Source organism: Anopheles stephensi, chromosome 2, assembly GCF_013141755.1.
Source record: "Anopheles stephensi strain Indian chromosome 2, UCI_ANSTEP_V1.0, whole genome shotgun sequence".
Taxonomy (NCBI): Eukaryota; Metazoa; Arthropoda; class Insecta; order Diptera; family Culicidae; genus Anopheles; species Anopheles stephensi.
In genome coordinates, this window is record NC_050202.1 from 30,920,612 (window position 1) to 30,935,583 (window position 14,972).

Sequence of the window (14,972 nt, forward strand, 5' to 3'; positions counted from 1 at the left end):
TGAGCACTGTGCGTTAAAATATTTAGTATGGGGTTGCTTAAATCCCCTTTCGACCTATCCATCGTTCACCAAAGCTTTATTTTACCACATAACCGGATAGCCAATCCTTGCCGCGGGAACACGGTCTGGAGGGCACTCGAACTCCACTTCTGTCGTACACGTTGCCGACCACCAGACCATCCCCCATATTAGAATGGAACTCATAACCATATCGGGTAGAGCGATAGAGCTCAAGAAATAAGAATGAAAAACACACTTTAATCTCTAAATCTTATGTTTATTTTACTTTAAATTCCCATTCCACAACTTCCATCCTCATTCTATCATTTTCTTTACATTCCTACTTTGTTCTAACCTTTGTTTGGATCATAATTTGTTCACTGCTGTTTCTTTTATGAGTTTTTGTTTTGTTTTGTTTTCCGATCTGGCGCTCACCCCACACACCATGTAACGCCCTATCGCCTCTCGTCTATTTTCTACTGCTCTTGAAGTGTTTTTTGTTTTTGTTTTGCGCATTTTTGCAATATTGGGTGGGGTATTGATTAAATATTTTATTACAAGTACAATAATAAATATAATAATAAATTAATGATGCTCATGAAATTTGTTTTACTCTTGTTGCTGCTTCTGATTACCGCTTGATAAGACATGCGTTCTATGGGTTTTGTTGATTGACCAATCCGGGGCGTGTGCATAATGTTACGATTTTTGTTAGTAAGGATGAACCGAGTAGTGTATCGCCGTATCGAGTGTGTATAAATAGTTATGACGGTGACGGAGAAAAAAACTAATCGCACATGAAACGGGGCCTAAGGATGTGTGTGATCATCATCATCATCATCATCATTATTACTTAGTATGCTCTCTATTCCATTATAGCTAGGTTTTGCCTTTCTTTTGCATCATTAGTTTGCTTGCTTTGTTTTTATAGTGTGTGTTTGTGTATGCTTTTTTACATATCGATTTTGGACGAAATACATGATTAAAATCATTAAAACTGTTAGTTAGCTAATTGCACCTGTAACGTACGTCCGGCTGGCCGTCAATTACGAAACAAAAAACGACGGTTCATCAATAGGACACACGTGGACACGCGGACATCGAACATACACCTGTTTCCAGACGCAGTTCGAATCGCTCACCGCATACTTCGATTTGCGTGCCTTCCCTATCGAATGCGAGACATGACAATCGAATCGCATGCCACTACGATCGGTTTTTCACATCGAAAATTCATGAATATCGGCTCATGATCGAAGCAAACGGTGAGCGATCCGACTGCAAGTGAAAGCAAGTGTAATAAATGTCTGAACATGGTACAAAAATAGGGTAAAATAAAGCGACAAAAATACTTTCCAATTACTCCCACCGCTTTGTTCACTGTCCCACGTGACACGGGATATGTGGAGTGGAGTGAACATGGCGTAGTACTGCAATTATTACTGCCCCACTGCCACTTCTACTAGCACTTCTACTACTAAGAATAACCACTACACTGGGTGATGATAAGAACAAACGAGCTGTTGTGTTGTTTCGTATTCTTCGTGTTTAAATTAAAACAAGATGATAATGATAAGTTACGGTAAAATGAGTAAGTAAAATAAGCATAAAATACAATCCAACGCACACCGATCAAAAGACGCACGCGAAACAATGCAACTTCGCGTGAGCCGATGGCCAATGGAAAATGATGTAAAAGTAGTACTGCTAACCTAGAACTTTCTATCGCTCGACAGTGTAAAAATGAGTGGCCGTTGAAAACGAAACGATTTTGCTGTGTTTTGTTTTCCATTCAGTCCTACCATCATTGTGCTTCGCAAAGCGTAGCAACAAAACAAAACAAAACAAAATCAGAGTATGGTCGTGTGTGATGCAAAGTATGAGCTAAAAATCGACTCGAAATCGCTTCCTTTCCCACCTCATCTTTTTCGTCTTCTCAGATTTTTAAAGCCCTATCTTACTAAAGTTAAATTATACCTACTGTGACACCGCGCAAAAACAAATGCATGCTTACGTTTACCCGACCGCCCCACGGGATGCCCAGGTTATAGAAGCTTTTGTTACTGCTGTTGTTGCTTATGAGTGTTGTGTATGTATGTGTGTTGTGAGTGTTTGTGTGGACTATATGCACATACTGATGGAGTTGCACTTACATACTAATTATTCTTCCATGTTACGCTCTATCTCTATTCTGTGATGTGTGTGTGTTGTGTTGTGTTGTGTTGTGACGCTTCGAGTGGCCACGAGCCACGATATAGACTGCACTGCATAACATTACAATTATAAGTAGGAATATGCTTATACAATTTGAACTACTGAACCTTGCTTCTTGTGTTGTTTGTTTTGCTCGCTCTCTCTCTCTATCTCTCTATCTCTCTTCGGCACTTTACGCCATATTTTCATTTCAAATGTGTTTATCTGATACTCGGGGAGATTGAAGGGGGAGGCTGGCTCATTATCAAATACACGATCTATCAACTGCACTGTTTTGTTGTTTTCGTTCCTTTCTACATCTCTGAGTTTTGTGTGGTTTTGTTGTTTATCGGTTTTGTTTTCTTTTTGTTAAATGTGTTGTTTTGATTTGTTTCCTTACAAACTACACGCACTTCCCTTCCCCTATTGCGGGCTTTATATAGGCGATTTATATTCCTGCAAATGTTATTACTGTATGTTTTGTTTTGTTTGCTTTGCTACTATGTATAAGTATATATATATATATAGACTAAATATATATATGTATGTATATATATAGACTTTCCTATCCTGGTTTTGCTTATACAATACTATGCTCTTTCTCACTACGACTAACCTTACACTGCTTCGGCGCATATGTGTTGAGTATGTATATATGTATATATATATATATATGTGTGTTTGTGTGTAAAAAGATACATTATAGCTGCTATATTTTGTAGTGTGTAGTTTGTTATCCCGCTTCACCCCCAATCGGCGTTCCTGCAGGCTTTAGCGTAAATTGTTAGCATTGCTTCAGTATAATAATTACTTTGTAGAGTGGTGTTCTATTTTCCGGTGTCACTATTGAATGCAAACATGGTTGTCTACTTTTTGTGCGCTGTTGAAACTGTGTTGAAGAGAGTGAAAATTAAAATGAATTCTCGACCTTCATTTCATGTGGCGTCAGGTGTCAACACTTACGTTTTCTTGCAGAAACTGCACTTGAAGGCTCCATTGCTGGCTTCTGGAGGTTTTTGAAAAAAAGAAGCAATTTATTATTAGTATCAAACATAAAAGGAAGGGGGGCAATTTTTAACTTAATTCACAGCATTTTCCACATTGCATGACGAGCAACATTCTTAAGCAACTGTGACATCTTAAAACCATTTTTTTTAACTCGGAAACTATCGTTATGATATATCTTAAATATGTTTCTAGGGTAAGACACACTCTCCTTACTGTTGAAATAATGGCAATAAACAGTCGTGTGAAAATCAAAAGCTTTTTAAGCCCAGCAATAGTTAACAGTTGCTTCCTGTACTTATGTGGTAAAATTGATAAAAAAAATTGAGAGTAAACTTCGAATTTTCAGTAGAATGATGGATCTGACAGGAAAATGTTTTTTTCCAAAAAAAGGCTCTAAGGAAAACACAATTACACGTTATACGAAAATTTTGACGATAGTAATGGGAAAAGCCACCCATTAACATGAATCAAATAAGAGGAAATGAGTTACAATAGTGAGTTAAATCTTATACTCACTTTTTAAGAGTTAAATCTCAAGGATGATTCAACTCTCAGTGTCGACATACCACTTACTCACCTGGTTTAAACTCACTACGTTTTAACTCATTCACTTTGTTTAACTCACTCGCCTCGTTTGAAATTCACTCGTGAGTTTGAAATCGCATTACATTATCTTTATCTCAAACACCAATTGCGCTTACTGAAATCATGTTGCCATTGTGTTTTGATTTGTCAAACTGACATTTTAATTCACGACGGGTGAGTGAGTAGGTTAAAACGTAGTGAGTGAGTGCCTATTCGGCACGGAGAGTTAAATCACACAAATTATGAGTGAGTCAAAACACAGTGAGTGAGTGAATAGTCGGCACGGACAATTAGATCACATGTGAGTTGATAAATCATCTCCTTCATTGCTCTAATTTAAGTCATTCACTCATTCTGACTCGATTTGCTCATCACTAGTAGTTCGCGGAACTCCAAAACTCGGAATTCAACACGTACAGAGAGAATAATGGTCAATACTTACTCAAGTAATGTTCTTCTCGGTGAGTTTCGTAGGATTTCTTATAGCTAAACGTAGCCGGACACTTGTCACACTGGAACGGCTTCTCGCCTCTGTGCATTGTTTGCACGTGCGCGGTTAGCAGAGCTACAATAAAGAAAGCAGAAAACATTCCATCATTTACGCGGTTGGAGGGTAAAGTTGCCAGCTTTAGGATTGTAAATCAAACGAACCCAGGCGCAACGTTAAAACAACACTTACGCTTTGTATCAAACGACTCGCCGCAGAAGTTACAATCGAACGATTGCGGTTCCGCCGGCGCCAACAGTTCCTCGGCCATCGATTCGTGCTGCTGCCGGATGTGTCGCTGCAGATGGCCGACGTACTCGAAGCGATAATGGCAGACACGACACTCGTGCGGCTTTTCCTTCGAATGGTGCAGCTGCTTGTGCTGGTTGAGGTTGCACGGGTAGAGGAACTCCTTCTTGCACAGCTCGCACACGATTTTGCCCTTGTTCGAGGACGACGATTGCGAGGAAGACGCGGACGGTGTGGCTTGCAGGCGGGCCGATAGAGCGGCCGACGCAGCAAGCCGCGAACGGTGCGTCGCCATCAGATTCATGTTACGCTGGAAGCTGGCCATCGTCGATGCGGACGACTGTTCGCCTTCGTCCTCGTCCTCGTCGTCGTCATCCTCCTCCTCACCGGCACCGCCATCGTTCGTGTCCGTAATGTCTTCATCATTCTCGTCGTCGTCCTCCTCCTCCTCACCATCGTCTTCTCCGCCCTCTCCACCATTGTTGTGACCGGACTTTGCCGATCGGCGTTTCTGCTGCTGATACCGCATGGTGAACTCTTTGTCGAGAATATTATCCTCCAGTACGAGCTCTAGGTTGGAACTGTCGAACAACGGATCGCCACCGCTGCCATCTTCACCATCGTCTTGATTATAGTCGCCATCGGTGCTGCCACCTTCTGTCCTGCTGTTGTTACCACCATCGCCACCCATACTGCTGGGGTCCTCCAGACTCATTGGCCCACCAGCCCCGGACGTTCCACCTTCCCCCCCGCCGCCCATCGAATCGTTGAACATGTTCTCGTGCAGCATGTTGAACGCACTGATACCGAACGGAACCTCCAAATCCATCGCTTCGCTTCCGATATGCGTCATCATGTGCGTCTTCAGCTCGTGTGCCGTCGGGAAAGTTCCGGCACAGATCCGGCACACAGGCTTGTCGGACCCGGTTGGGCCTCCGCTCTGCGATTCAGCCGGAGACGATGGGGCCGCGGTAGAGGCCGGTATGACACGGCGCAACTTTCGACCACCAAGATGGATCCGCATGTGCATTGCCAGCGACCGTGCCTTGATGAACTTGAGCGAGCACATTGGGCACTGGTGCGTTGGCACACCGGCCGACCCACTTTCCGACCTTGGGGATGAGGTTGTCGGCGCGATAATCACATCGTCCGTTACCAGGCCGCCATACTTTGGCACACTTTGACTGCTGCTTTCCCCAAAACTGCCACCACGACCGGACGCGCCACGGATCGGAGTGGACGTCATGAAGGCGCCGCCTCCCATCTCCAGCGAGGGATCGTCCTTCGCCTCGTTCGGATGGTGATTGGCCCGGTGTCGCACCAGGTGGCCCTTGAACTCGAACCGATAATGGCAGGTACGGCATTCGAACGGTTTTTCGCGTGCATGGTGCAGCAGATGGTGTTGCTTCAGCTGACAGCTGAACTTGAACACCTTGTGACACAGCTTGCACTGTCGATCGGTGGGTGCGATTCCTGTGTCCGCCGTGGCTGACGCGGCCGCCGCCGTGCGACTCTTGGCCTCGTTAATGCGCTCGATGTGCGTCTGCAGATGCACAACGAGTTCGTCCTGTCGGGTAAACACTAGCGAGCAAACGACGCACTTGAACTTTTTCTGTGCCCAGTTACGTCCACCTGCCCCGGTACCGTCGGTGCCCGCGCCTGTCAGATGATCGCCATTGCCATCGCCCCCGTCGCCCTGGTTCGTTTGCCGGCCGCTTCCGTTCGCATCATCATCAGGACCATCCATCAGCACTAGAGGCTGCAACAGATGCGAATTGTCCAGCTGATCATCCTGATCGTGCTCCTGATCGAGCATCGACGACGAACCACCACCACCACCACCCACGGCGTTCATTTGAGGTCGCGGTGGCTCTCGCAGATGCGTTAGCTCGTGCCGCTTCAGGTTCAGTTTGTGGACGAAGCTGTAGTGGCACACCTTGCACTCGTACGGCTTGCCCGGCTGATGGTGCAGCATCGTGTGCTGATGCAGCTGACTGCGATACATGAACGTTTTCTTGCACAGTTCGCACTGGATAATGCTACGTCCGCCTGTACGCCTGCGTCGCGTTGGTGGTGATTGCGACGCGTATCCCATAGGTATGGAGCGCGGGCCTCGCTGGTGCGAACGCATATGCTCGTGGAACAACATCTCGTTATCGAATATCTGTAAGAGAGAACAGAAAATGTCGCATTACTAATTCCTAAGCGCATTACCACGCCACACGTACCTGTCCGCATATCGTGCACTTGCTCATCTTCGGCTGGTCGGCTATCGCGTCTGGTCCGATGTCTGGAAGAATGGCCACACCGTCGCCCTGCTTCGCAATCGATCGATGTGTCTGCAGATGCCAATCGAGAGACTTTTTCTTCAGGAATCGCCCCGAGCACAGTTTGCATTTGAAGATAAGGGTGAATCCACCGCTGTTGGAACTGTTTTTCTTATCCTCGTCGTCATCCTCCTCGCGCTCAGGAGCTGCCTCATCGTTCTCACCAGGTTCAACTTTGCCGGTGCGTGCTTGATTTTTTACCGAATCGTCCGCACCACCGTCCTCCGCCGATGTAGCAGCAGCAGCACCAGCAGCAGCCGCCACCGTTTGTTGGTCAGCATTTTCATCCGGTTCATCCGATGCAACACCCGACTCGACCAGATCCGTCTTCGTACCGGGATGGGCTTCCGTTGCATGCGCTTCATAAAGTTCGCGAGATTCAAACTCGTTGCTGCACACCCGGCACAGGTAGCACACCTCCGAGTGCTGCATCTGGGCCGCCTCGAGCGTGTGCGTTTTCATGTGACCGTTCAGCACACTTTCGCGCGTGAACGACTCCGAACAGATCGGGCAAGTGTGCGTACCGCCCCTGCTGCTGCTGCTGCTAGCCATGCCCGACGAACTGCCACCCGCCATCTGTCCCATTGCGGCCCGCGCCGACACATTTGCCCCATGGTTGGACGTACTCGCACTGTAGCCCGGGCTGTACATCGGACTGCCCGAGGCTCCCGACCAACGGCCGTGCATGGCCGCTATATGCTGGCTGAGCAACTTTCGGCGGGTGAACGTTTCCGAGCATTTCGTGCAACGGTAGGTGGTGGGCTGCGTTGGATTGCAACCGAGCTCGTGGCGCAGCATGTGCGCCGTGTAGCTGTACTTCATGGCGAATCGATAGAAGCAGATGTGACACTCGAAGGGCCGTCCCTTGGGCGAATGGACGCGCTTATGCCTCCGGAACTGGGACACCGTGTTAATGACCTTGCCGCACACCTGGCACGTAAAGATCTGCTCGCCCGTGTCCGGATTGAACGAAATCTCGTCCGGATCGATGGGCATTTCTTCCGTCGCATCATCATCTTCGTCTTGGCCCTTGGAGCGCTTCTGCCGCTTTTCGGCTGCTGCTGCATCATCATCTTCATCATCGTCATCTTCCTCGCCGCTATAGTCATCATCATCGCCCACACTGTCCGCCACATCCGCCCCATCATTATCCATCGCGTCGCTGTACGGTCGTTTGCTGGCCGCTCGCTTCATCTCTGCCACGTGCGTATCCAGATGTGTGGCCAGCGAACTTTTCGTTACAAAACGCGCCTGACAAAGCTTACACCTGTACACCACCGAACACCCTTCCGGTGCTTCGCTGGTTTTGTCGTTCGAATCCTGCTTTTTCGAATCCACCCCACCATCTCCCGGTTCGTCCGTGTCGTTATCTTTCTCCTTCTTGATATTGTTCACCGATCCATTTTCATTACCTTCCTCCGCTTGTGTTGGTTCCTCCGACGGTTTATCCTTCGTTCGAGCTGCTTCCGCCAGTTCGGCCTCACTGTGCGATGTGGTGGTGTGGCTTTCCAGGGCAGCGCGATCGTTAAACTCCATCAAACAAACGCCACACATGAACGCCAGCTCCGTATGCTGTGCCAGGAACGCTTCCGGATGCTGCTCCCGCAAATGCTCGTTCAGCAAAACCTCACGTGCGAACGAGGCGGTGCAAACGGTGCAAATGTGCTCCCGCTTAATCTGCACACCAGCAGCAGCACCACCACTCCTTCCGGAGTCGTCTCCCTTCGCTTGCGTTGCTGCGCTATTACCATTATCCTCCTGTTTCACGGCATTGCGCATTCGCTTCTGATCTTTGTGTTCTTGCAAATGCAGCAGGAAGCTGGACTGGTTCGCGAACCGACACTGACAAATCGGACATTCCAGACCGCGGTGTTTGTCCGCATGTACCGCCAGCATGTGACGCTTCTGCAGCGTTACGGCCGGGAACGTCATGTCACAGTAGTAGCACTCGTACCCTCGTGCACCCTTGCGCTGGTCCGAATCGAACGCATTCATCGTGCCGGAATCCGTTCCCACCGACCCGACGCTGTTTACCGACATCACGTCGATGTGGGTGCGCATGTGCACGATCAGCCACCGCTGGGTGAGGAAGGTGTAGTGGCATTTGCGGCACTTGAACGGTTTGCTAGGATCGTGCTGGCTGATGTAGTGATTCTTGTAGTAGCTGTGGTATTTGAACTCGCGGAAGCACTTCGTACACTGGTGGCTCCCGCTTGGCAGTACTCTGTGGAATGAGTTGTAGTCGAAGGCTGCGGGCGAACGAGCGGCCTGCCCACCGGTCGACTGCTTTGCTCTGCCGTCGTGCAGTTGGCGCAACGCTTCCGGCCCATTTGCCACTTGATGTATGCGCAGATGGCTCGGTAGCTGCGACTGCCGATGATATTTGCCCCACTTGCCAGGCGTTTGCTGCGGCTGCTGCTGCTGCTGCTGCTGGTGGTACCGCGATTGCAAGGCTGCGATGGTGGAGTTCCGGCGCGCGGTGCTGGCCGCATGCAGCGGATATTGGCGATCGTATAGATACGAGTCGTCATGATCGTTCATTTGCATTGACCCACGCTTAGAGATGCCTAAAACAGATAGGAGCAGTTAGAGAATAGTATAAGGATACAATGCAAAATGCTCTTTAATGTATGTTTATGCTTTAAAAGTTAAGGACTTTGAGTGGTTTGGGCCGATTATTTTGTACAATCATTTCTTCATTCCAGCGTTTATTTGTTCTGTTATCACGCCTGACAATTCCTACTAAGAATCGTTGTTTATTACCGGGTAAGGGAATTGATAGAGATATACCTCTCGATTCGCTTTAAGAGATCTGATAATGAAGGCTAATTTTAATGATTGTTAATGAGATGTCCTTGTGTCCTAGCAAAACGATGAACGCGATTAATAGGAAATCTCTGGCGGGTTTATCGTCTCAATGAGGCCTGGATCCAGATATCGGGGCATCCGTTCAAATGGAGAAGGATGTCCTGTACCGAGTTCGAATTTGTTATACAGAACTCGCCACCCTAGTCTGTGACGAAGCCAGACAGTCTCTTTCGACTGTGAGCTCGTGGTTGATCGAAGAGATCCACAAGTAATGTCAGCAGCGACCTATAGATTTTTTTTCAAAGTTAGTTTTAATTAGTAAAGTTTTTTTTATCTTTCGAAAACCAAAACAATCTATCGGATAATTATAAGGAAGAGATCTTCAATGTAAATGTTTCTATTAGCGACAGCCATATCCACAACAATCGCGAAGGTTCGGTTAGCACTATTTATAAAGAACGACGTTAGAAGAATATGACGCATTTAAAGCAATATACTAAGAAGTAAAGTCTATAAACATAACATAAATGTTAGAGTAAACTAATAATTAAAGCCGTCGAAGAAGCACAAACAGTTTGATTATACTCAGGACCATCGTCATTAAACGGTTCTGCATTGCAGCAATCCAATCTTGGCGCAAAGGAAAACACAGAAATCCACAGAACAAACCAATGCTCAAAATCACCTTTGAAAATATGCGACAAAAAACGGACAATTCCATTTAACTATCGTGTGCACACACGGCTGGGATCGCACCGGGAACAGTTTCATTTTACAAACAGCGCGCAACCAATCCGGTGGACATGTGACGGCCGATTGTGACCTCAATCCATTAAAAACGAGCAATTGGATGTACGAATTCGATTCCAAAAGCCCGATCGATAATTGCTGCTCAATTATCTAATTAACATACTTCACAGATTACTTCCCCCACACACACACACACACACACACGGTCGCGGGGTACGCAAATTGCAGTACGCTGCAGCTCTGGGCCGCGTGTACTCACCTCCACGGTAAAAGTCGTCGTCATCGTCATCGCCGAGCGCATCCACGCCGTTGTTGTCCAGCTTTTCCTTCTTGATGCGCCGCATTTCGCCACCACCGCCGGCGGCACTGGACGCAAGCAGCAACTTCTCCTGATACTTCCGGCGCAGCATCTCATCGTTCCGCAGGCACATATCGTACAGCTCATACGCGGCCAGCAGCTTCGTCTTGCAGGGGCCACATATCCGATCCGGCATGCCGGCATTGCTGCCGAGATGCAGCGGATGACAGACGGCGACCAGAATCGAATACAGGCTGCGCGATTGGTACTCCGGCACCACCGTGCAGTACAGCGATTCCATCGACCGCTGCTCTCCATCCGCGCCCGCTCCCTTCTCGTCGCAGAGACACACCCGACAGACGTGCGCTACCGGTGCGATCCGATTGTCATCGCTCTTTTCATCGCCTCCGCCACTGCCGCCCTCGCCCATCTCAATCTCTGGCAGCAGCGGTTCCAGCTCGAGCTCGATCGATTCGCTGTGCTTCGAGCGGGAACGGTGCATCGAAAGTTGGTCCCGCCTGCTGCGCCCCGACGTTCGCCGTCTGCCCCCATTGTCATCGTCGTCTTCCATCTCCACCTCCTCGTCATCGTTGTCATCCTCGTCCAGCCGTTCGTCCATCTCCACCAGCAAGCTCTCCACCGGCGGGAGGTTCTGCATCAGCGATAAACCATCGATATCGTCATCCTCGTCCTCGTCCTCGTCACCCTCTTCGTCGTCTCGGTGGCCGAGACCGAGTGGGTGAGGCGAAACCATACGGGCCGGCTGCATGCCATCGAACGAGTTCTCCTCGTTCGGTTCCATGAAGCGCACGTGCTTTACGGAACGTTTCCGTGGTTGATCGGACGTTTGCGAGAGAACCATCGCTGGTGTCAACTGGCCTTCGCTGACGACACCACTAGTCTGTGGGAGCATGCAGTTCGACTTTGGCGCGGTGCTGGCTTGCAGCACTGCATTCAATTCGTTGGTAGCAAGCGGATCTGCCGGGACCACCTCTTCAAGGGCTTCGGAATCTTCGGAGACTTCCTCCGCCAGACGAGCTGCAGCACGGTTGTGCGCCGTAGCAGAGCGCGTGATACGTTCGTTCGGAGGATCCGTCCGGGTTACGACCGATGCAGGCCCATTATTGCCGCCCAGGTTTAAGGAAAGGGATTGTTGTTGCTGTTGTAGCTGCTGCTGTTGTACGTTGTCCGCTGTGCTTTGATCGACTCCAGGGAAGGTGAACTCCGATTCCAAGGGAACCTCCATCGGACCAGCACCCTGTAGGCCACCGAACATTTGTGATGCTCGTGACTGCTGCTGCTGTTGCTGAGTAATTACCGGCATCTGGTTAACCACCTTTAGCGGATCATTGTTCATGACCATATCGGAAGCCTTCGAGCAAGCAGCCATTTGGCTGCCCGCTCCTGTCGCATCCACCATGCACGGGCTAGACGACGGGAGTGAAACTGCAGCCGAGAATGGTGATCGGGAGGCGCCGGTAGAAAAGTCTGAGTGCATCGGCAGCTGCGCTCGGCGATGCTCCGGTACCATCTGTTGCTGTTGTTGCTGGGTAACGATCGATCCGGCAGAACCGACGGGCGATTGCATTGCGCTCATGTCATTCATTCGCTGCATGGCACTGGGCGAGCCTTGCTGCATATAAGAAGCCACATGTGTCGGAGTGCCGGCCGTGTGACCGTACGCATTTCCACCGCCCATTCCCGGTACACCCGGAGGTGAGGCAGCATTTGGGCTCGCTACCATTGGACCGACGGTACGTCCTCCGCCCGGTACTATCCCGCCTGCCACTACACCCCCCGTTGCGTACGCTCCTGTGTTCGTTGGTTCAACGCCGACAAAGTGTCCCATCGCTGCCGAACCCACCACAGACTGGGCATGCGTACCGAGCTGATCGTGAAAGTAGGAAGCCCCGGAAGTGCCCGCCGATGTATCTACACCGCGGTTCCCCGCATACTGATTTACTCCGACCGACGTATTCATCATCCGGCGCTGATGGGTCTGCGATGTCGTCTCATTCCCGTAGCCGTGCGTGACAAACGCATTCGGGCCGACCACAACGTCCGCCGAGCCCTGCAACGTATTCTGTGTGCCGTGATGATGATGGCCCAGGCCGGGTGTCATCGACGAACCGGACGTGACTCCAGCACCACCGCCGGCAATGACGCGATCCGTTGCCAGACTATCGCCCCATTCCATTGGGAGCTGTCCACGTAGTGCGTTGCCACCGCTGTACTTGTCCTGCATGCAGGATGTGGCCGCCTGTCGGGTGAAATGTTGCTGCTGTTGTTGATACTGTTGTTGTTGTTGCTGCTGCTGTTGTTGCTGCTGCTGCTGCTGCTGCTGCTGTTGTTGATGATGGTAGTGCTGCTGCTGGTGATACTGCGGTAAGAGATGCTGTTGTTCCTGAAAGACCTGCTGCTGCTGCTGTTGCTGGAACAGTTGCTGCTGCTGGAGATACTGCGGTGGCACCTGTCCCGTTCCCACAAAACCGCTGTCCTGCTGCACCTGAGGTTCCAGTACGAATGCTTTCGATTTCAGCTCCTCGGGATGCATTATGCCATCGTTTTTTGTTGGTGTGTTTTATTGTGGAACGATCGAACGGCAGCGTGTTATGCACAATCAATAGGGATTGATGGCTGCCATATGCCGCCGTTTCCAACCGCAACGACTGCTGCTACTACTTCGCGACACAATTACAAACCCCCGCTTCGAGGGTGGCAAAGCGATGGCAATGGGCGAGAAGGTACTTTTCACGACCTTTTTTTTTTCGTCGCTCTTTTATGATGTCGACCGCCGAACGATGCAGCAACGATCGCGGGAGGAACGGGCTGCTTTCTTTCCCTCCTTCTCTACTTTGCTTCCCACTATCCCCACCACACTGGTCCTCATCCAAACGAGGAGGAGGGCGCGCGCTCTCCCTGCTGCGTTTTCTACGAAGAAGATGCTGCTGCGATTTTTCGATGCACTTTTTTTTGTTCGATGTCAAACGCACCGAAACACACGCATACACACACACACGCATGTACACTTAAACACACACACACACGCGCGCGCGTACACACATGCACTTATACACACATTGGCTGCTGGTGCTTCAATTGCACAAACAATCTTCCATCTTGATCCGCACCCGTGTATTATTGCAACGCATCGCTCTCTTTCCCACGCGTACACACTCCTTGCTTGTCTACTTCGCACTATTTCTTTCTCACTCTCGCACACACTGCCGCTCGCTGCGTCGCTTCTCTTTCCGCGTCCACCTTTCCTTGTCGTTGGATAGCCGTCGGCAAAGTTGGTCCTACAGAATACGCATTTTTTAGAACTTTCACAAAAACACACACAAATCCACCACCGCCGCCGCCACCACCACCATTACCAACAACCTCTTACGAACACTCAAGACGGGTGCAAGGAATTCACACATGGGAGGAACGGCTCGCACTCAACCACACTTTTACGGAGCGAAATAATTACTTGGGGCACGGGAATGAGGGTGTGTAGCAAATAAAAAGAAGAGGCTTGACCGATTTCGCTACATGGAACTCGGCGGTGCTGCACCAGGTTCGCGGTTTCGCCTACTGCCGACGAGTTTGGTTGCCTATTTTACTCGTCTTCTCGTCTGGCCACACGCAGCAGCACCAAGCAGCAACCCTACTCAGAACACAACGTGATGGTGTGCGCGATGGCTCCTCTGCTTCAATCTAGTGTGCTGCCTCCCCTGTCGTCACAGCAGCTCTGTCCTCTTTTTTCCTTCCGCTAATGAAAAACGCGACACCACACACACACACACACATACGCGCGCGCGCTCGCTCGTACGCACTATGTGCCGTCCATACGGAGCATGGGAACACCGCTAATACACAAATCCCATTTGTTCGGCCGTACGCACCGTCGTCCACGCACCTTGCACACACTAACCTTCAATTAGAACTGTAAAAAAACACTTCACAGCATCCGTCGGAAGCGGCGCGGGACGCAAAAGAAAAAAACGGGAACTATGTCGTCGAATTTGAACGAGTCTACTCCGCTGCTTCGTCGTCGCTGCGAGATCACATCGTTTTTTCTTCCCCAGTGCGTGCGTATGTGTGTGCGCTAAAGATGCACTTTTCGCCACTTCCTGCTCTTATTTCTCTTCACCTTTTTTGTGTTCCGTCCTGCTTTCGCCTGCAGAGAACGGCCGGTTCTCGGTGGGAGGGTTCGACAATCGAACGTCAGAATCGCAGTTTGACACTAGCTAACCGCGCAAGTTTTCAGTCGGTTTCGAAC

General features: G+C 49.7%; 1 protein-coding gene across 1 annotated transcript; it reads right to left on the reverse strand.

The window, feature by feature from the left end:
* Window positions 1-256: 256 nt before the first annotated feature.
* On the reverse strand, window positions 257-14,812 carry LOC118508566. Its single transcript, XM_036048465.1, has 6 exons — window positions 10,667-14,812; window positions 6,751-9,416; window positions 4,466-6,686; window positions 4,229-4,351; window positions 3,157-3,199; window positions 257-3,082 (listed from the first exon to the last, which is right to left on the reverse strand). The coding sequence occupies exons 1-6, from the start codon at window positions 13,257-13,259 to the stop codon at window positions 3,037-3,039; spliced, it is 7,692 nt and encodes a 2,563-aa protein (XP_035904358.1). The 5' UTR covers window positions 13,260-14,812; the 3' UTR covers window positions 257-3,036.
* Between the last annotated feature and the right edge of the window lie 160 nt (window positions 14,813-14,972).